General features: G+C 60.2%; 1 protein-coding gene across 1 annotated transcript in view; it reads left to right on the top strand.

Moving 5' to 3' along the window:
- Positions 1-21,896, top strand: part of TMEM132C (transmembrane protein 132C) — a 153,887-nt gene that overhangs the window by 46,160 nt on the left and 85,831 nt on the right. Inside the window, exon 2 of the mRNA XM_054593919.1 lies at positions 18,456-19,347. Coding sequence (XP_054449894.1) covers positions 18,456-19,347 — 892 coding nt within the window. The remainder of the gene's footprint in view (positions 1-18,455; positions 19,348-21,896) is intronic.

Genomic DNA, 21,896 nt, shown 5'->3' with positions numbered 1-21,896 from the left:
TGCCTGGTGAGCTTGACACGCAACATCTTGAACTGCTTTCAAGCACGGGAGGCTCTGCAGACGCCGACGCAGATTTCTCCAAACTGCTCTTCCTTTGGCCTCTTTTAAACCCCCGTGCCTACGGGCGGGAAAGCGGCCATATGCCTGCAGTTGCCGAGGACCCGGCTCTCCCGGGCTGCCCGGCAGAGCTGTTTGAAGCGCAGCCTGCCTCTCAGGACTCTCGTGTGGAAAAGCCCTTTCTTTCCTCTGAAGTCTTTCTTTAGGGGGAGAGGCTGCTTTCTTCCCCGTTAGGAGACAAATGCGCGTCACACAAAGGCCAGAAACCTCAGGATCATGGGAGCTCAGCAGGTTTAGATCGTGGGGAGCCCGTGCATCGGAGGGAGTGACGGCGGAGAAGCCGGAAGCACGGAGCGCGCGCCCACAGGGCCGGGGACACACGTCTCCAGGAAAGGCCCCTTGGCTCCAGACACCACGGGCCGGCTCATCCCTTCCTGGTGGTGCCGGTGCCGCTGTCTCTGTCCACGTGCCACTTGCTTACTTGCGAGGTGGCCAGGGCACGTGAGCAGCAGGCATGGCTCAGCGCAAAACCAGCCCCGCGCCCTCCCCCACAGCAAAATGTGAAAACTACAGTACCCGTCCATCATGGGCAGGGGGCGCCTGCAACACAAGAAAGGGGTCAGTACAGCCTGAGGGTGGGGGGCGGGGGCGGGGCTCATCCCCGCCAGGCCTGAGTTCAGGTGCTCGCAGGGCCTCCGAGCAGCCACACACGCGTGGTCTGAGCGCCTGTGACAAGGTCGTGTGAAAAGGCGGACCTCTCGCCTCAGGGAAAGCCCCAGGGATGAAGGGGCAAGTTGAAAAGCTAGTTCAGTGTGGCAGCGGAAGTCTGCCAGGAGCCCCTCTAATTTGGGGCATTGAAATATCCACCCCCGCGGCGCACAGGCGTGCGGTGATTTACAACGTGGACTCTGAAGGAAGAGGCAGAGTTTCCGGAAATCCATGAGAGTGATTTTTGGGGTGAGCTGCAAAACCACTGAGAACAGAGCCGGGGAGCGTCCGGTGGGGTTGCGCCAGCGCCCGGGTACGTCCCAGGGTGCGCCCGTGTGACCCGCCTCATGCGACCCCGCGATGAACCCACCGCTCGCTGCCACCGCTCTCCTCACCGCGCCGCTGCAGCCCGATTCCTGCTGTTAACGCACCAACAATGCCTTTGCTGTGAGTTAGCAAGCGACGTGACTCATGTGAAGAGCGTCGTCATTACCACCCTTCCAGCTCTGCCAAACACGCCCCCGCGTCTCCGCCTCCCCTTCTCAGACCCCGACATTGTGTGGCATCGGAAACCCCGGAACGTCTGGGCACGCTCTGATCGGGCTGCTGGGCTCGGAGCCCATGCGGGCGGGCGGGCATGGGATCGCCCTTGAGAAATCTCACACCGAATAAGATGCAAATCTCCAAGCTTCTCCCCCTGCCCTCCCCCTCCGCTCCCGCCCCCCGCCCCCCGGTCCCGCTCCAAATGGTGTCTGAGTTCCGTTTTTACAAGGGGCCTTTAAAAGCCCTGGGCCCGAGCAAAGCCCTAGCCCCCTTTGTGCAGATGGGAAAGGAGGTGGCCGGGCCCCGGCAAGGCTGTGATTTATACGTACAGGCTTGTCACCCGGTGAAAGGGAAGGGCCACTTTTTCATTTTGATCAAATGTTAGGTTTGAAAGCCCCCCACGGCTGTAAACTCAGCTGGATCGCGGACCCGGTGAAACACATTGCCTGCTTTGTTGCCCGGACGAGGCGGTTGCTGGGAAGGCGCCCGAGGCCGGGGCGCACAGAGGCGCGGTGCGTGCCCTCGGCCGGCTGGGCTCCCGCGCCCTCCCCGCGCCGGGAGCGGAGGGCGCTCACTGTGGTCGGCGGTTTCCCGACAGACCCGCAGCTCCTCTCCTGGGTGGGCTCCCAGCTGCGCAGCCCCGGGGCCACCTCGGAGGGAGGAACAGGGCTGTGGGGCGCGGGCTGCAGCCTCCGTTTCCCAGGCGGGGAGAGCACCCAGTGCCAGCTGCCCTGCCTCCTCCCACCAGCCTGCCGATGGGGTTTTGCAAAAAAGGCACCAGCATGTCACCAGAACATGCAGTCACCCTTAGTGACATTCCAGCTTCCCAGCGGGACAGGGTTTGCTGGACCTCTGCCGGCTGTCCGGCCGCGTATCGCACAGACGCACACGCGGCCCAGGTCTCCCCGCTGCCGGCCAAGAGTGAGCTGGCGTGGCGGGCTGTCCTGGCCTGCGGCCGCAGCGGGGGACCCTGGGGGGTGCCCCTCCTCCTAGATCTCAGAATCCTCATCTGTGAAGCTTGCCGACCGCACCAGACGTGCTCTAAGACCGTCTCGGGCTTTGTTCTCTCATTTCACACGCATTCATGGCGCGCCTGCAACGTGCCGGGCTGCGTCACAGAGTGGGAACGCCAGCCTAGGGGAAGGAAGGCAGGGTCCCGCATGACGTTTCTGCGGACAGGGACAGAGCGTCGGTGCACTCGCAAATGGCCCCGGCGAAGGCAGAGAAGTAGAGGTTGAGGCAGGGGAACGAGGGAGGCGACGTGACAGAGAGCACCTGCGGGGCCGGCGGGGGGGGGGTGCAGCGAAGGCTCCTTAAACAGCAGCATTGGCCAAGGGCTTTTCGCAAACAGGACCTTGAGCTGAGACCACAGCGGAACCGCGCAGCCAGTCAGGGGAAGGGCATTCTAGACCGAAAAGCAGAGTGAGCAAAGCCCTGAGACGGCAGGGGGTGGGGGGGGTGCGGGGGGTGGAAATGATCCCTGGGCCACACGGAGACACGGCCAGGAGACGCGGCCAGCGTAACTGGGACAGGAGCTGGGGCCCGGCAGGGCCGAGAGTCCGCGCCTTGCTGCCTCAGCAACCCGACATGGGCGGGTCTGAAACATCCCCTTTGGGCCTCCAAACACGGGGCGAGCCAGCGGTGCCTTGCTCGCGCCCAGACAGCGTCCAGGAGCGCCGTGGGGTCGGGCCGCCTCCCAGCACGGCCAAGGCTTGCCCAGCCTGGCTCCGGCGCAGCGTCCTCGTTGAAGAAGGGGCTGTCGGCTGCGTTGTGGGCGGGGTGAAGAGAACCTCGTGTTCTCATTTGGGCCGAAGAGGGTCGTTATGTGGATATTGTTGCTCGGCCTACTTACGATTTATTCCCATTCTTTTGTGGGCAGCACCTGGGTGTTCTTCTGGGAACTGTCTGTCTCTATCCCTGTCAACTGTAACTCACGTGGAACTGACGTAGTCTTGGCTCTAAGGAAGACCTGGGATCCAAGCCTGTCAATCAAAGCACTCATCTCCCTGGCCAAAGTGATTGGTCCACAGATGGGTGTGTACCACAGATTAGACCAATCAGAGGCTGTGAGGCTCATCGGGGCCTTCAGTGGCTCTGCGGGGAGGGGGAGGGAGGGATCTTCTCCTGGGAACGCCCAGGTGAGAGGATATGAGGTGCAATGGCTGGCATCCTTTTTTTTTTTTTTTCATTTGAACAACCTTGTTGAAGTATTATTGACATCCTCTAACATTCACTCATTTAAGTATACAGTCCGATGATTTTTGGTAACTGTGTGTGTGCTCATGTGTGTGTGCACGCATACATTTGTGAGCTCTTGTAAACTTCTCTGTTACGTGTAACAAGTCTCTTGACGTCCATCCAAATGGTAAATTATGCTCCAGCGGGAGAGAGACGGAGAGACAGAAAGGAGAGAGGTCTCCAGATGGAAGGTTAGGCTCGCCGGCAGCAAACTCCCGAACATGATGTATACCAGTGATTATCCCAGCAAAATTGGTCACGTGCTCCTACTCCCTCGCACGATAAATATCTGAATACCCATTTATTAATTTCTTATACTCTGTCTTGCTCAGAAAAAGGCTTACAAAGATGCTGACAAGACAGGAAGATTAAATAAGTTAAAATAAGAAAAATGAGGCAGAGGAGACGCGGGCCGGGAAGGAAGCGGACGCGAGAGCTTCGTAAACAGGACACGCGCCTGGTTCCCGGGCCCCGAGGCTGCTGAGTGTCGGCGTTTCAACAACCAGAGTGATGGGGGAGGGGCTTCATATCTAAAACGCGGTGTTTACGAGTTTACAAAACCGCCCGTTGCCGCCTTTCTCTCTTGAGCCACCCACGCTGCATGCCTTTCACTAAAAGCCATTTTATGGGGGTGAAGGTGTCATGTGAGTAAGGAGGTGACCGTGACAAGCAAGCTGACACCGGTTGATGCGGGGGAAGGAGGCACTTGGGGGTGGGGGTGTGGTCCAGGAGCGGGGAGGGGTGGCTCTGAGGCCTGAGCCCTTCGGATGTGCCCAGGGGGGCCACCGATGGCCACCGGATCTGGAGTGTGGGGACCAAGCGGGGGGCTCAGAAGGTGAGTCTGCAGAACTAGATGAAGGCCGGTCGTGCTGGGCCTCAGCAGCCACGAGAACAAGTTTGGATTTTGTTTAGGGCTTGAAGCTGGGGTTTGCCGGTTTTGTTTTGGTTTTTTCTGCTTTTCGTTCTTCCCTTTGGAGAAAGCTGAAGACGGTCGCAATGGCTCTGCAGCTGCTAATCACCAGGAAGCCGTAATCACTAAGAGAATGTTTGAAATCACCAGTTAAGGGTTTTTGGAAGGAAGCGAACTGAAGACACACTGCAGCCGCCTGCCCTAATTATTTCCTGGGCTCAGAGTAACCAGGTGCGGTGAAGAAGAGCCTCCTCCCTTCTGATTTAGGAAGGTCTCGGGGTCCACATTGCAAAACTGCTGATAGAACGTGTTCTGGAATGTTTTCCTAGGAATCCGAAACTTTTCTACTTGGCTTACAATAAAATCTCTTTCATTATTCACTCAAGATCTTGGTGGGGGAAGAAAAGCCTTCAGAATATCTCTTATGGTTAAAATATTGACTTAAGTATCCAAAGAATCATGGGATACTTGTTACTATAAAAGGGAAAATAAGGGACGTGGACTTAGAGAATTAAGGGAAGAAGTCATGAACTTGGAGCATTAGACAAGCAGGTTCAGTTCCCGGTCAGGGCACACGCCTGCGTGGCAGGTTCGATCCCCAGTCAGGGTGCGTACGGAAGGCAACCAATCAATATTTCTCTCTCATATTGATGTTTCTCTCCCTCTCTTTCCTTCCTTTCCCTTCTCTCTAAAATCCATAAGCATGTCCTCAGATGAGGATTAAAAAAAGAACAGCCCCCGTTCCTTCTCTCCTCTGGTCGATAGAGGTACGGGGGCCGCTCTGAGTTCTGAGGTCTCCGCCTTATGTCTTAAGTGCACGCCCTGCCCACATCCTTTCCACAGACGGGCTGTCTGTGCTGCGTGACTCTCAGAACCGGGCTCCACGCACAAGCACGCCCGGAAAGACGGCCCGCGATCTGAGCCGGCTGACAGGACCGCAGGTTTGTTACAGGACCTCTTAGAGACATTGCTAGGAGAATTACAAAGACAACAGAGTCTTTGTTTGTTTGTTTTTAAAGCGTTAAGTACAATGATTCATGGACACCTTCTTTACCCAGCGAGGAGATCCAGACCTACGAGAACCGACACATGTACTGCCTCTCACAGCGTTGGACGGCGGAAGCCCCAGTTGCTGGCACTGTCACGGGTCCCTGCAAGCTCTCTTGCTGGCGAGCGGTCTTGGCGGGGAGGCGCATCCCTCTGGGCCCAGCGGGTGGGACAGGGCCCAGCCAGCAGGCGCGAAGCCTGGCTGGCTCTCCTGTGCCTGGGGCGGCAGCGGGGCGGGGAGGGAGGAGCCGCTGCGCTGGGCCGACCCTGGGGCCCTGTGTCACTACCCTGCATGCACCACGCCCCCCACCCCACAGGGTTAGGTTCTTGCAGGTCAGGGAGAAGGAAGACGTGGCCTGAAGGGCAGCGTGTCGGGGAGAAAGAGGAGATTGATTTCCTGGGTGGCGTTCACACGAAGGAGCGGAGCAGCCGCCTCCTGAGCCCCACCCCGGTCGCGTGGGCAAACCGGCGCCTGCGATTTGGGGGGTTCTGCTCGGCTGGGCTTTTCAACCTGTGTTCATTTCCCGGGGCTGTTGCAACAAATGGCCCCAAACAAGGGGGCTTAAAACCAGGCAGGTGTCGGGAAAGGTGGGCTCTCCCCCGCCGTCTCTCGTTCCGACAGATGCCTCCGCGGCAGGTCCGTAGAGCCCCGGGCGGCGCGCTCCCGCTGCGGGAAGCGCGCGGAGGGCATTCGCTACCCGTGGAGCGCCATGTGCTATTTAAGCTTCCCACCTGTTCCCAGACAGAGGCTAGTGAGAAACACAGCGAGTCTCATTATGCTCCGGAGTCACAGTAATTACGTTCCCCAGCGTCGCCGGGAACAGCGAAGCCGTGAAAACCGCCCCCGGGGAGACACAGCGCCGTGTTTCTGGGGCCCCTGGGACAGCGTTTCCATCAACCGATCAATGCGGAACCTGATTTTCCGTGTGTTTCTGTTTAAAGCCACCTGATTTCCTATATAGTGTTGATTCACCAACCCCGGGCAGCGCAGTGACTCTGCCCCAAAGACGCTCATGTGACACGCGTGCTTTTCCCATGCGGCGCATCGCAGCCGCTTGCGCCCTCTGAGCACCTCCGCTCAGATCGCCAACCAAAAGCACAAGAAAGGGGAAAACGTGGCCTAAAATCGACCGTGCAAAGGACGCTTGTTTAGGCATAGCCTGGGAGCCACCACAGGAAGAGGGGACATCGTCTTGTGTGACCGCAGCTGGGACCGGGCGCCAGCCCCTCCAAGTCTCCTCCGTTCTGCCTGTCCGCGGGCGACCCCAGTACCGATTGAACGGGACCAATAAGCCTCAGCGAGTGGGCGGCCCGCAAGCAGGAACCGCGAGTGGTGAGGGCACGTCCGGCCGCTGCGGGGTAGCCCTGCCCTGCACTTGGAGGCCTCGCCAGGGAGGGGACGCAGAGCTGAACGTGGAACACGAGGGCGGACCTCAGGCCACGGCGAGTCTCTCCTGAAAGGGCTTAAAGCGACAACGACACAAACACCCACGGGTGTGAGGCTGGCTGTCTCCGTTCTCAGTCCCTCCAGGGGGTAACTCTAGGGTCTCCTGCGCCCCCCCGACCCTGGGAAGCGCTGTTCTGAGGCCCCATCTGCTGTCGTCCCTGGGCGGCCTCCGCAGATGGGGAAGGAGCCGTCCCAGCTGGGAGGCTGCAGGGGGCTTAGTGTCAGGACAAAGAGCGGCTGCGGGGGAGGACATCTGTCAGCTGGTGCGAGCACCCGGCGAGGCGCACGCCTCGGGGCTCCCGAGCAGCACTCCGGGCCCCTCCCCCGCTGCTCAAGGGCGGTGGGAGCTGGCCCCCCGGGGGAGGAGAGGGGGCCGTCCTGGATAGAGGTGGTACTCACGAAGAGCGGGGGCCGCCCCTCTGGTCGGTTCTCCAGCCGCCCTCTGTGTGTGCGCGGCCCGGAGAACTGCGCCCCCATGCGCCGCGCCCGGGTGTTGATCTGGGTTCTGCACTCTCCACGTGTGGCCCGCCCCCGCCCCCGCTTCTGCACACAGATCCCGCCTGCCTTGCCGTCAGCCCGGGCCGGTCCGCACTTCCCCAGAAAGGCACGGCGGACGCGGGAGGGACCCGAGGCCGGGCGGACGGCAGAGGCCGCGCTTCTCGAGCTGGCCCGCGGCCGCGGTCCCGGCCCTGTGACAGTGTTGGGCGCGACTTGACTCTGTGGCTCCCACCCCATGAGGCGGCCAGAGCTTTTAGGGTCCCCATTTATGGACAAGGGGCGGCCGTGTGCCGAAGATCAGACACCAGCTTCCGTGATTCTGAGGGAGTGGAGCCTGGAGACCAAGGGGTCACGAGGCCACCGCGTGGGGACGTGTGCCTTGACTCCAGGCCTCAGCAGTTCCTCGGGGCCCCTGAGGTCGGAGCTGGGGGCGGGCTGGCTTTCTTCTGCTGAACGCGTCCCATCCAGTTCGGATTTTTTCCACCTATTTTTAGGGACTTCCGGGGTCACTTAATGAGGCCTCCTTTCACAGGTCACGGTTCGGGCCCCTCCAGCCCCCCAGCCCCAGCCCCACCGCGGCGGCGGCACCAAAGCCTGTCCGGGCGAGGGGACGTCGCCCCCTCCGCTCCCCAGCGATGCCCACCGCCCTCCCCCCCTCACGCAGTGCCCCCACGACGCCCTCCCGGCAGGACGGGGCAGTTCCCGTCCCCGGTTCCCAGCCCTGGCTCAGGACACAGCCTCCGACACCTGACTCCCGTCCCCTTGGAAATGTCAGAGGACCCATGGGCTGCTGCCTCCACCCTTCGCTCGCGGCAGGACAGGTAAAGGGGGCAGGGGCGCGTCCCGGGCGGGTCTCCAGTGGAGCCTCTGTGCCCGCAAAGCGACGCGCTAGCCTCTCAGCCTCACCCCCCACCCCAACCTGTGGAGTGGAGCCCGCCAGACCCAGGAACACAGACACAGAATTGACATGTGACGTTCGTTTCGGATGTGCAACAGAACGATGTGATATTTTTATCTGTTGCGAAACCACCTCCGCAATATCTAGTTAACATCCCTCACGACACGCAGTTACAAGCCTCTCCTTGTGAAGCAATTGGCCAGCGGCTGGCGGCAGGCAGGCCCGCCTGGTCTTGCCCCCAAATCCAATTTTCTCGAAAGAAACTGAGCATCCACGCGGATGTATGTCCTCTCTAATTTCAAAGAACTGGAAGCCCGCCCTCCCTCCCTCCTTCTGCCGACCAACCCGAGGGCCAGTGGCCCCGGGGGGTCCAGGTTGAGAGCCCTCCGCCACGGAGCCTCCCTAGTGGCCGGAGCCGCCTCCCCAGGGTGCCACGCGTGCCGCAGGTGGAGAGCCACGTGTGGGGCGTCCCCAGGGCCTCCTTAACGCTGCCCCCCAGGCTGCTTGGGGCGCCGCCGGGGAAGGAGGTTTAATGGTCCCGCAGCAGCCTGGGCCCCCGCCCCCACTCCTGTTTCCGGCCGTTTCCGCTGCCCTGGTTTGATGCCGCGACGAGGAATGTCTTGTTTCCACCTCTTAATAGAGTGCTGCTTTGCACGCGGCTTGGGAGACGCGGCGGCAGCTGCCTAACCGCACGCCCGACGGTGAATTCACAGGAGGCAGCGCGAAAAAAGTGTGGCAGGCCGCGGCGGATGTGACGAGGGTCTGCTGCCAGGCTCGGAGGCTGCCGGCGCCCGCCACCAGTCCCGGGCGGGGCCGGGGCCGCGGGCGCTGGCCGGGGCGACGTGCGGACGGCGCAGCGCGCTCAGGGCTCGGGCCGCCTGCGGTCCACGGGGCCTTACTCATATGCTTTGGTCCACTCACTCACTTACTCACTCACTCCATAAACACGTGCTGAATGCCCCCGGGGGCCAGACGCTAACCTGGACATTGGAGAGAGAGACCTTCCTTCCCTGGGTTTCCCTGTCTAGCTGGGGGGAGGACAGGAAGGGCGGCCAGGACAGGGACCCGGGGCGAGCCGGTGGCGACCACGCTGGGGCCTTGTTGGAGGCGGGCTGCCCCGGGCCTCCCGGGTTTGAAGCTGCCGCTGTCGGCTCACGCAGCGGCGTCCCGCCCTCTTGCTGTGGGTTCTCAGCTTCTGGAACGAAGGTGGTTCCCAAAGTGCGGCCGTGGGCCAGCAGCGTCACCTGAGAGCTTGTTAGAACCACGTGCTCCCCCCGCCCCCCCAACAGTGACCCCCCGCTCCGGGATCCCACGCCCGTAGGCCACGTGTGTGTGCACGTGTTATAGTGCTGCCATTTGCCTTGTTGGTCTTGTTATTTTAACCATGCTACGTGTATTAGTAGTTACTAATTTTCATCAATATCGATGCTGCTGTTATTTTTAACACAATTATTCAAACATAAATGACACGGTACTGGTGTGATCGTTGCGTGGTAGTGCTAACTGTCTTCTCAATGTCCGTTCTCCTGGCCATCCTCACGTGTAGAAAACTGAATTTGCTGGAGGTGGCAATGTGCCCAGTTAAAAATAATCACCTTCCCAGGTTTGCTCGCAGCAATGTGATTATGAACCAGTGTTGGCAAGAACTCATAAGCTCAAGTTCATGGGGAGAATTTTCTGGGAAAGCCAAAGGAAAAGCTAATATTAAGTAATACACTGCCCTGGCACAGACATTTCGCCCTTCATTTTTCTTCCCTCTGGAACACAGATGCAACGGCGGGGCGGTTCGCAGCCTTCTTGCAGTCATGCGCGCCGAGGCCTGCATTCGGGACGGTGGTGCAGCAGGGCAGACGGCGCCTGTGCAGCCCCCTCCCCGAGGCACTGCCGCTGCCTGTGGACCACACCAGTCCTGCCCAACTGTCTTTTGACTGCGTCTGCTAAACAGTCGCGGAGCACATCTTATCTAACCCATTAGACTATGTTTGCGTGGTTATTTCTGCCCATGTCTCTTTTTTTTCCTAACCCTTAGGTGAGAACATGTTTATTGATTTTTTACAGAGGGGAGAGAGTGAGTGAGAGAGAGAGAGAGAGAAGGAGAGAGACAGTGACATCAGCGTGAGAGAGAAACGTCAATCAGTTGCCTCCTGCATGTGCCCTGACCGGGAATTGAACCCCCCACCTTTTGGTGTGTGTGACGATGCTGCAACCCGCTGGGCCGCCCGGCCAGGGCTATTTCTGAGTCTCCCCCTTGCGTGGCTGGCTTCTCTCCTCCACTCCGCGTCCTGGAAGCCTGGCAGGGACCCTTGATTTCTCTGCATGTTCCCGGCAGTGAGAATCCGATGGGTCTCGCGACTCCTCTTTATGGAATGAGGAAGCATTTCTCCTCATCTGCCTGCATTGAATTTGTTTCGTGTGAGATTAATGTGAAGACCGAGATGGATGTCTTGCCCCTGCGATATCACACACGAGCGCCGTAGGCACAGCGGGCTCATCGATCACCCGCGGGCGGGCGGGTGTCCGCTCGGGGTGGCAGGAGCCCGCGCAGACCGGCTCGCCGCGCAGAGGGAGGTAAATGCGCGCACCGCTGGCCAGGCGCCGCCGCGGCGGGGCTCCCTCTCGTGACCTTTCCTTCCTCGAGATGAACTCGGCTTTTGAGCCGGAATCCAGCGCCTCTGGATGAACACAGCACCCTGGGCACAGTGCCCTGGCACCCAGCACAGGCGCACCGTCTCTGTCCCGTTATCGCAGGAAAAACACAACCGGGAAGGGAAGGCAAGGGAGCCATAGGCCAAGTGGCACGGGACAAAGGCCGGGATAGCGCGTGGGTCCCCAGAGGAGTGTTCCGAGCTGGGTGACCTGGGGGGAGTCACCGAACCTCTCTGGGCCATAGTCTCCGTACGTGCAAGACGGCGGACGAGCAGAGGGCTTCACGCGCAGGGCTGTTGAAGTGTGAGCCTGGCGTGGGAGAGGCGGGACCAGGGCCTGCTGGCGGGGCGGCTGGCGGGGCCGTGGCCGTGTCCCACGCTGGGAATGCGGGTGTCAAGAGGCTGTGCTGTCACCTTGCACTTAAGGAACGTGCGTCCCCCGAATGTTGCAGAATCCCGCCCTGTAACGCTCCATCCTTCGCTGGGTTTCAGTGTCCTGTCTCACAACACAGTAGTTACAGACTGTCTTGGGAAAGAAAAAAAAAATGCCTTTCATCTTCGCATACGTTCTTTCCTTGTTTTGTTTACTCTGCCATCGGGAAAGCATTTTCTACCTTGTACCCCAAGACTCCTCCTGACCATAATCGCCCTAAACAGTGGCGTGACCGGACCCGACTGCAGATGCAAACTCGCGGGCAAAGGGGACTCGTGCGGGGGCAGGGGCGGGCGGCTCGGTGGCACGTGGAGGTTTCATTTTTTAAAAAATTATCTGCCATCAGTGGAAAAATATGAGGACCATGTTGAAAATAAGCTCTTTATTTCTGAGAAAGGAGGCCACCCTAGGGAACGGGAGGGCCACCCTTTTTATTTACAGGAATGAGCGAAGGGGGCTCCTGGGTCACCGGAAGCCTCCGCCATAAGTAACCCACCACCTGCAGCAAACGTAGGCGCCTCCTTCGAAAAGACAGAGAAACCTCCCGCCTCCCGCGCCGCGGGCAGCGAAGGCAGTTGCTTAGATTCTGCCGTAAACGCTCACGTGAGGCAACGCGAAATCCCTGCTCAGTGGGGACCTGGCCGGTGTTTTGTTTTGTCTTTGTGTGTGTGTGTGCTTGCTTGTGGCTCTCCTTTCCAGTTCCGGGGCCACAGTGACAACCCGGTTCGCGCTTCGGGCCCCCGAGGTAAGCCCGGGGCGGCACTCCGGCCCCCAGACGTCCCCCGGGGGCGAGCGCGCCCCTGTGGGAGGGCCCCCGGCCCGCAAGCTCAGTGATGGTGACGTAAAATACACGCATGGCAAAACGTGAACGTGTCAATGGTTACATTTTAAATGGTGCTATAAGTGACGACGTAGTATTGATTCGGCCTCTGAGCCTGCAAAGCCTAAGATGTCTGCCGTGTGGCCCTGTATGAAAAAACGCGCGAGCCCCCGGATTCTCAACCCTCACCTTAAAATTCATAAAATTAATGGTGAGCCAGTAACCCACCTAGATACGTAATTAGAGCCTCATCAGTTTGGTGCCCTAGCCGCACAGAGGGGAAAATGCGGCCCCAGCCACCCGCGGTCGAGTGGTATCTTCACGTGCGTGTCCAGAAGACACACGTGGAGCCAGACCCTGGCCCCTGCGTGTGGGGTCACCGGGAGGCACCGGCCGCAGGCGCGGCTGGTGGGGCCGCGTGTGTGCCACCGGGTTTTGCCAGCGTATCAGGCGTTGTCCATGTCGTTTTCCAAATGGAAGGAACTTCTCAGTGAAGCTTCGTCGAAGTACAGTCTTCTCCCCAGGAGCCGCCGGACGGTGCCGGACGGTGCCTGGCGGTGCACAATACGCCAATCTGTCGCCTCCTTCAGGGGCTTTGCGGCTGCTGAGCGAGGCTCCTGGCTCAGGGGCTGACCAGCTTCTCCCCCCGAATGTCCAGTGGGACCATCCGAAGTCACACAGGAGCCAGGCTATGACTCATGGGAGGCTCGCGCCTCGCCGAACATCTAGCCGCCGGGAGCCCCCTCTCTGAATGCCGGCGGTCCCCTGCCCCCAGCTGCCGCGCTGACCGGGGGCCCCGCCACAGATGCCCTGAATGCCGCCGGGGGCAGCTGACTCACGACCCCACCCAGCGAGGCCGGTGTCTCAGTTGCCGGAACCTACGCATGTGTCACCTGATGGGGAAGAAGGGACTCGGCAGATGCGACTCAGTTAAGGATGGTGAGATGGGGGGTGGCCCCGGGTCACCCCGGGAGCCGATGTCACCGCCAGAGGCCTTGTGAGAGGGGCGGGGCGGAGGGAAGAGAGGGTGCAGGTGGCTGGGCAGGAGGGGGACAGCGAGACGCTGGGCGGGGCCTGGACCGATGGCCCCTGGTCTCCAGAGGGGGCGCCGCCCTGCCCACTCTCCCCCGTAGACGTGGAACCTCCAGAATTACAATCCTTTGTTTTGTCTGCTTTGAGCTACTAATTTTGTGGGAACATGTTAGAGCAGTAATAGGAAACTGATACAACATCTCCTGGGTGGGGGGCCCTCCCCGGGGGGCCCTGGCTTGAGCCTGTCAGAGCTGCTCGTGGTCCTGGGCTCCGAGCCCCACCGAGGGGACGGCGGTGCAGGGATCAGCCACGTGGCCACCACGCGGGCTCTTTGCCAAGCGCCGTGGCAGGAAGTACAAACACAGTGCCGCTGGAACATCGCGTTTGAGTTATCACTTGGCCTGGTCAGTATTTCTCTGGGAACCATTCTCGTGCTCATAAAGTCTAGGATTCTGGTGTTTTAGAGAATTCGTCTTTGGAAGGCATGGCTGCTTCGCTCTGTTTCCAGGGGCCTGAGGGAAATTGGGGGGGTTGTCCTGGAGCAAAGGGGGCCTTCCCCATCCGGGGCTCAGAGGGGACACCCGTACCTGCCCTTTTAAAGGAGATTGTTACTGTCCTGAAATGGCAAATCACTCTGTGGAATTTCAGCAGGGAGATTTGTTCAGAAGAGGCATCAAAGTGAAATAATCCATCCATCAAGGTGCCTTTTGTTTCACGAAAAAGAAACAATGAGGCACATTTAGCAGAGAGAGGCGTTCTGTCGGGCGAGTGTTAATAAATCACAAACAGGGAGGGAAAAAGCCCTTCCGAGCGCTCAGGCCGCTCGCGTGGCATGCAAGCTGGGTGACCGCGAGGGGACCGGTCGCGGTTCCGTGGGGCACGGGGACGGCAGGCGGCCTGTCCTGCGGCGTCCGATGCGGGAGCCCGAGCCCCGGCCACATGCAGCTCGTGACCTCCGACGCAGCTTCTTGAGTTCGGATTTTTTCCTCACCTAATTTTTTCCGCAAATTATGAATAGCACCCATTTTTTTTCACATTCTGGTAGCCTTGAAAACTTTTAGCTATAACGCATCAACACGATTGAAATAATGGTAATAATAATACTACTATTACCATCATTATTGTTATCACCATTTACAGTTATTATTATTTTAGATTTTATTTATTTGGTTTTAGAGAGAGGGGCAGGGAGGGAGAAAGACGGGGAGAAACGCCCATGTGTGGTTGCCTCTCACGCGCCCCCACTGGAGACCTGGCCCGCAACCCAGGCCTGTGCCCTGACGGGGAATTGAACCAGCGACCCTTTGGTTCTCAGGCCGGTGCTCAGTCCACTGAGCCGCACCAGCTGGGGCCATTTATTATTATTATTTATTATTATTGTCATTATTACTATAGCAACAGAAACGTCTCTCAATTGTCAGGCATAACCCACATGCTGGGTGTTTTGCTTACCTTCACATGAGGGGGTTTTGATATGATTTCCATGATAAAGGTGAAGATTCTGAAGCTCAATAAGTTTAAGGTACTTGTAAAACAAACAAACAAACACCCCAACACAAACAAAAACCTTATCTAGTTCGCTGGAGACAAGGATTCATTTTATTTTATTAACTTTCCTGGGGTGGCATCGATCAGGAACGCGGCCCAGGCCGCAGGCGCGCCGTTCTGCGGTGCGCCATCCGCGCCGAGTCGTGGACCCGCCGCCCGAAGCCGCGTCTCCTTCCGTCGCCAAGCGTTTGGCCCCTGCACCCCCTTTGCCCCCCAACGCCCTTCCCCTCTGGTGGCCGCCACACTGTGGTCTGTGCCTGTGAGCGTTTCTCGGCCGCCTGGTTTGTGGCTCCGGGTTCTATCCCACCGGTGAGTGGAACCGCACGGTTCTTGTCCTTGGCCGCCTGACGTGCCTCGGTCCGCACGCAGCCCCCGAGGCCCGTCGCGCCCTCGCCAGCGGCCGGATGCGCCCTTCGCGGCTGCGTGGTGCCCCAGGGCACTCGTGCGGCGCCTCCCCTCACTCTCGTCTAGTCTGACTGCAGGGGCCCCGGAAGCCGCTGGGACGCACCTGTTCCTGGGCCGGGCGGTGCGGTCGCACCACCTCCCCGGTGTCCACTGGACCCCTGACACGCGGACGGGACGCCTCCGGGTGGCAGCCCCGTTCTGGGCACTGGGGGGCATTTCCCGCCTCACCGCCCGGTGCCCCCTGGGCGCCAGCAGCCCCCCCCCAGTTGTGAGTCATGAGTGTCTCAGACGGTCCCAGGGGGACCTCCCGGGGGCCAGGTCGCCCCTTGCAGAGAGCCCCTGGCTTGGCCGCTCCTGGGAAAGCCCCTCCGCGCCCTGAAGCAGCGCCACGTGCGGATTGACTTGCCTTCAATTCCAGGAATGTCTGTCTTTATCGTATCCGACAGAAGAGGAAAGCAGGACTGAGGGCCTCCATCGAGGTCCCTCCTGAGCCTCTACTGCTGCCCCTGCTCGGGCACAGCTGGCCCCGGCCTGGCCTCCGAGGCGGACTCCCTCCCTGCCCAGCCCGGGGCCGCTCTCTCCCCACCCGCCCTCTGCTCAGGCTCCCGGGCCCTCGAACCCCGTCGCCAGGCCGCTGGTCCCCCCGCCCCCGTCTGCCTTGCCCCTCCCGTCGAGGCTCAGAGAGGACCAGCCCTAAGCTCTGCCCTGTCCGCACGTCCCAAAGTGGGTACGGTGGCGGTGGCAATGCACGACCTTGGCAGGAAGGGTCGTCCCCGTCTTCCTCTGTCTGCGCGCTGAGTGACAGGGGTGCTCCTGGGTTCACTATCTCACAGTCTCAAAAACTCAATTTCCGGCCGCGGCTGTGCCGTCGAGCTCCTGGGTGGACCCCTGATGGAAGACACAATATCTCCGCTGCTGACAGCGGCTCCGATAAGGACGATGGATCCGCGGCAGGGTACGGCAGACAAACGTGCTGTCGGCCGGGGGCCAATAGAAAGGGACAGCTGTCAGCGGGCGCCCTGCCCCCCTCTCCCAGGGCCCGAGGAAACTAGAATTGGACTTTGCCCGATCAATAAGAATTACTCAGCGACCCTGTCTTTCTGCAAGATGTTGTGGGAGCAGAGGGCGCAGGGTGCGCGGGGGGATATCTGTCAGCGCTCGCTGCGTCGCGGCAGCCGTGAGTGCGGCCCTGTTGTCGGGGGACAGTGTCAGGGGAGCAATACGGCCGAGGCCGGCAACCCCCTCTGCTTCCCGAGGCCGCCAGACCGGGGCTCCCCACAGTGTGAGGGGAGTTCAGGTGATACACACAGTGCTGTAGCATGGAGGGGTGCGGAGCGGGCCTCGCGCAGCCCCGGGTGGGGGGCTGTTCTCACGAGCGCCCACGTGGTTGGTGTTGGAGGGACGTGGGCACGGAATGAAGTCACCAGAGCCCCGCCGAGGAGGAAGCCGGGAGAACCCCACCCCCTCCCCGTGGTCCCCGCCCCCAGCAGGCCAGCCCGGGCTGGCTCCCTCTGGTGACGGCAGGTGTCCGGCAGGCGTCCGCGGGAGAGGTCGTGGAAGAGTGCGTGGCGCCTCGGGAGAGCTGGGAGAGCTGGGGTGGGGCACACGGCCCGCCTGCCGTATTGTGGGGGCCGCAGCAAGCCTCGCGGCCAGCCTGGATTCGGGGAGTGAGTCTTTCTCCTGCAGCGGGGATTGTGATGTCACGTACCACAGGGGTCGAGGGAGGAGGAGCGGGCCCATTTTGTAATCGCTCTACAAAGATACTACTGTGTCCTATGCATCCAGCTCTGTCTGCCGCCCCGCCTTTCTCTCTCCGTATGTATCCATCCAGCCGGACAGCCGTCAGCCATCCCCTGATCGCTTATACATCCGTCCACTGATCCTCCATCCACCCACCCGTCCGTCCACCATCCATCCTTCGTCTGTGTAACCACCATCCATTAATCATCCCCTTATTTCTCCATGTATCATCTATTTATTCATCCATCGGTCATTTCTTCATCCCTCATCCATCCATCGTCCATCCACAGCAGCTGAAGCCCCAAGAAGGGAAGTGCCTGCCCACCATCACATGGCTGCTGAGCAGACCAACCCCAGTCTCTCTATGGTCAAACTTCACGTTCGCAGCCGTGGCTCCAGACGCCACTGTCTTCTTGTTAATGTCTGCCTCTTCTAGCTAAACTCATCTCTCTCTTGAACTGGCAAAATTCAGAACCAGGTTTACCAGAACGCACGAACCAGGGACCCTTGGCTCCGTGCGAGGACGAAGCACAGCCCTCTGGGATGACGTAAGAACCTGTGGGGGCAAACGGCAAGGCGGCCAGGCCCCACCAGCAGCTCCACTACGTAGGAAACAAACTCCCCTTCTGCTTAAGAGCAAAAGATCGTTTTGTAGGCATTTGTGTGTGTGCGCGCACGCGTGTGTGTGTGTGTGTGTGTGAGAGAGAGAGAGAGAGAGAGAAGATGAGAAAGTAGAAAACGGGAGCCCCGCTTTGCAGGGAGAGCGGAGCGCAGCACTCCCGTTGGAGCGCCTCCCGTTGTGGGTGCTCCCGGCCCGGGCGGGCCTCAGAAGCCACGCTCGTCCCTCCAGGGAGCCCCCGCCTGCCACTCTCCCCAAAGAAACGCGTCTCCAAATCTCTCCACTTCAGAATTTAAGAGCTTTCTTGGAGAGAGATGAGTACATCAGAATAAAAGCATCTGCTGTGGCAATCCGTCCGCTGGATTCACAAAATATTGCACGTTGCTTCCATCGAGAATGACTTGTTCAAGGGTGTGCGGCCAGGCCCTTTCCGGAATGGGCTGCTTTGGCAGGACCTCAGGACAGGGCCTCTGAGCACAGAGTAGTGGCTTGGAAGGGTCATGGTGACAGCCACGTCCGCTCGGCTGCAGCGGGGAAGGCAGCTTTGATCGGTGGCTGGTGTCCCGGGAGCAGGGTCAGGGGACCTCCCTGGGGAGAGGGGAACGTGGCTGCCGCACCTGCCGCTGGGCCGCCGGTGCTGCAGGCGAGGCGGGGAACACGCCGTCCCTGTCAGGACGCGGATGGGGCTCATTTGGGTTCTGGTCTTGCAAGACAAGGGCAAGGCGATAGGCTTCCTGGTTCCAGAAGGATCATGAAAACTCGAGGCGAGTGGACGTCTCGAGTTTTCTCAATTGTTTACGGACCTAAAGGCTTCCGAGGGGCCCAGCGATCACCTCCCTTTTCTCTTTCTCCCTCTGTCCCCTGCAGTGATAGAGGGCCGCACGGCCCCCGACGGCAGCCAGCCCTTCTCCTCGCCGCCCCCCTACCTGCCCGTGAGCTACGGCATCCTCAGGGCGGAGGCCGCCTTCTTCCTGCGGGAGACCCGCCAGGACTCCACGCACAACTGCAGCCTGCGGTCCCGGGCGGAGCCCTTCTTCACCTACAGGGCCCGGAGGCCGCCCCTGCTCAGCGCCAGCTATGGGCCCTTCTCCGTGGAGAAGGTCGTGCCTCTGGACCTGTCGTCAGCTTCGAACTTTCTGGGCCCGGCCGATACGTTTAGTTTCAACTGGAAGCTGAAGGCCCACATCCTGCAGGACAAGGTCTACCCGTCCCGGCCCACCGTGCAGGTCCTGTTCCACATCGTGGGCCGTGACTGGGCCGAGCGCGGCCCCGCGGAGCAGCTGCCCTGCCTGCGCATCTTCGCCTTCCGGGAGACCCGGGAGGTGCGCGGCGGCTGCCGGCTGCGCGGGGCGCTGGGGCTGTGCGTGGCCGAGCTGCGGCTGCTGGCCAGCTGGTTCAGCGCCCCCGCGGCGGTGGCCGGCCGGCGGAGGCTCGGGGACGCGGCCGAGGGCGGCGCCGTGGAGCTGTACTACGCCGTGCACGCCGGCGACGAGCGCGGAGACTGCGCCGGTGCGGACGTCAGGACGGGCAACGCCATCCGCCCGGGGAAGGACGGCCTGCCGGACGGCACGTCCCCCCTGCAGAGGATTGGCACCGTGGGCCTCTCTCGGGCCCAGGACAGCAGCGAGCAGCTCAGCGAGCTGCGTCTGGACGGCAACGTGGCCGTCTGGCTGCCCTCCCGGCCCGTCAGACAGGGAGACGTGGTCACGGCCTACGTCACTGTCGCCAGCAACGCCACCGTGGACCTCTTCATCTTGCGGTAGGTGCCCAGACTGGCCCATGGGAGGTGTGGCTGCCCCGTGGGCAGTGAGACCGGATGCTTGGGGGGTGTACTCCGGAAGAGTCCATGTTCCCCGCCCTCAAGGGCCCTCCTCTTTCGCGTGGCAGCCTGCTCCCTCACCTGCCCACACACCTCCCTGTGTGCGGGGGCAGGGGAAGGAGGCTGGAACTGGGTCCTAGAGGGGCGAGGCGAGACCGCTCTCTTGCGACCTTGAGCCTTGGAGAGGGAGTGATTGTTCTTGAGCCCCGGACTCTTTGGACGATACACAGACACCGTCGGCAGGATGGGAAGCACGTGGTTGGGGGGACTCCAAGGAAAGACGTAGGCGGGAAGACATCTCGCTCTGGGCAGACACGTGAAAAAGGCCAGGGGTCAGGCCTTTCGCAGGTTCGGGGTGAGGTTAAAGGTTGCCAGTCAGCGGCCGGGAGAACGCGGGGTTAGGAGGACAGCCTGGCAGCAATCAAAGCGGCCTGCCCGGCGACAGAAAATTATTCAGCAGAGGCGTTCCATCTCATAAAAGGGAAAAAGAAACTAAACTCATCAACAACGGGGCAGCGTGCCTGCCGTCAGCCCTGCTGGCTCAGCACGTCGCGCGGAGTTTTAATAGCACGGCCCTGTCAGTCCTGTGACGGATGAGTCGCAAGTTCGGTGCGGAAGCGCCTCGTATCTGCGGACAGTTAATCCGGCGGGGAAGCCGCTTGGAGCAGATCCTCCCAAAATGGGGGCCCGAATCTCATAATCACGGAAAAGAATATTTGATTGAGATTTGTTCAAAAGATAAAGGCGATAAAAGTCCGTTTTTTTTTCTTTTCTCCTGGTATCGTTAAGGAGGACTTAGGTTAGGATCGCAGCTGTGCTTGGTGCTTTTTGGAATAAAAATTAATCGCATGACGAGGGAGTTGCTTGGGCAGATCTTTACAAAATAGCACGATGGCTCGTTACAGCAAATTTTGTTCGTGTTGGGCCTCCTGTGGTGGGACGCGGGGACGGTCCCCCGAGCCGGTTTCGCGGTTTCACGCAGCGCCGAGCAGGGGCGCAGCAGGTCTCTCCGGGCGTGTCTTCTTCCTTCGGGTTCGGATAATTTCCCCCTGAACGGTGTGTTGCCGTCACCTTGAGAGTTTTTATGTTTGATGGGCTGATTTTAAAAGACCCTCCTTGGACAGTGTTTTTTGGGTGTGAAGTGGGATTTTTACAACATCATGTTCAGCAACCTCATGAAACCCCGCCTCTTTTATAAGAGGCCAAGTTCGCCCCTCCCGTTGGCATCGGGGGCCGCGGCCAGCAGCCCGCCCCTGCCGATTTTGTGTGCCAAGGGATAATTCCCCGTCAGAGTGTCGGTGACTTTCTCAAAGTGTCTTCACTCTACAACTTGACAATGTGTTGTTACACTTATTTACACGTTCATTGGTTGATTCTTGTAAGTGCCCTGACCGGGGATTGAACCTGCAACTATTTAGATAAAAGGGTCTGGGTTCTTTCCTCCTGCCTTGATGGGAAAAACACTGAGCTGGAAATTGTGTCCCTCAGCACTCTCGGTTTTACATCATTCCATCCAAAAATGAAGAGCTCAGCCCTGGATTTGGAAGCCAAGACAGAAAACGGGGAACCGATAGGATAGCCAATAGTTAGAAAACCCCAGCATCCCGAGCACCTTCCCATCCGAACCCATCCTGCGCTTCCTCTCCAGAAGCACCGGCTCCGCCTCTGCGGGGCTGAGTGAGAACGAACCAGCCGCCGCGCCGCTGCGTCCGCAGTGTTCCAGCTGTGGCCGGGGACTCGGACCCGGTGGAGGGAGGGAATTGCTGTTTTTCTGTAGTTTTCGTTACTTAGACCAGCACGGTGGGGGGCGCCGGTCCGGCCGTCAGCGGTTCCAGTTCCAGGCTCTGGCTGGGGACCGTGGGCAGGTCCCCTCACCCCGTGGGCCTCCGCTTCCACGTCTCTGCCTCAGACGTGCCATCGTACCCACCGCCAGAGGGGCGGGAGGACCCAGTGGGCCAGCATCCATTTGTAAGATGCTCCTAAGTGCCTGGCACCTGAAAGGGCTTCTGGGAAGGCTGGCCACTACAGCACTAACAGGGCTGTGTTTAAACATCCATCAAACTTCCAATAAGCTCTGAATCCTATTTGAGCAGCGAAGGGACATTGCGTCTCAGTGAAACAACAGCGGCCCTGCTTACACTCAAGGCTACATCGATCCTCACTTCGCCATGATTTTTGTTTAAAGAGAAAAAAAAAGATGTCTTATAATGGCGCGAGCTTTTGGAGCGCAGAGGTCGCGGCCCATGGCCCTGGGCCGGACGCAGCAGAGCGTCCTGAGGGCAGCATCCCTGGCTCTGCCGTCCGAGCCTCCCAGCTGCGGCTCGGCGCCCTGGGGGGACGGAGGGCGCGGTGGCGGGGGGGCCGTTGGCGCTGACCCCCGACGGCGGGCGGGCGGGGAGCAGCTGCCGTGACTGGGGTGGGGACGCGTTGGGAGAGGCAGGTTTCCCCTTTCCAGGGAGCATGTTTCATTGTCATTCAATCAATTTTAA

Source organism: Pteronotus mesoamericanus, unplaced genomic scaffold (genome assembly GCF_021234165.1).
Source record: "Pteronotus mesoamericanus isolate MK-2021 breed Mesoamerican mustached bat unplaced genomic scaffold, CSHL_Meso_final scaffold_507, whole genome shotgun sequence".
Taxonomy (NCBI): domain Eukaryota; kingdom Metazoa; phylum Chordata; class Mammalia; order Chiroptera; family Mormoopidae; genus Pteronotus; species Pteronotus mesoamericanus.
This window is presented reverse-complemented; position numbering and strand designations above follow the sequence as displayed.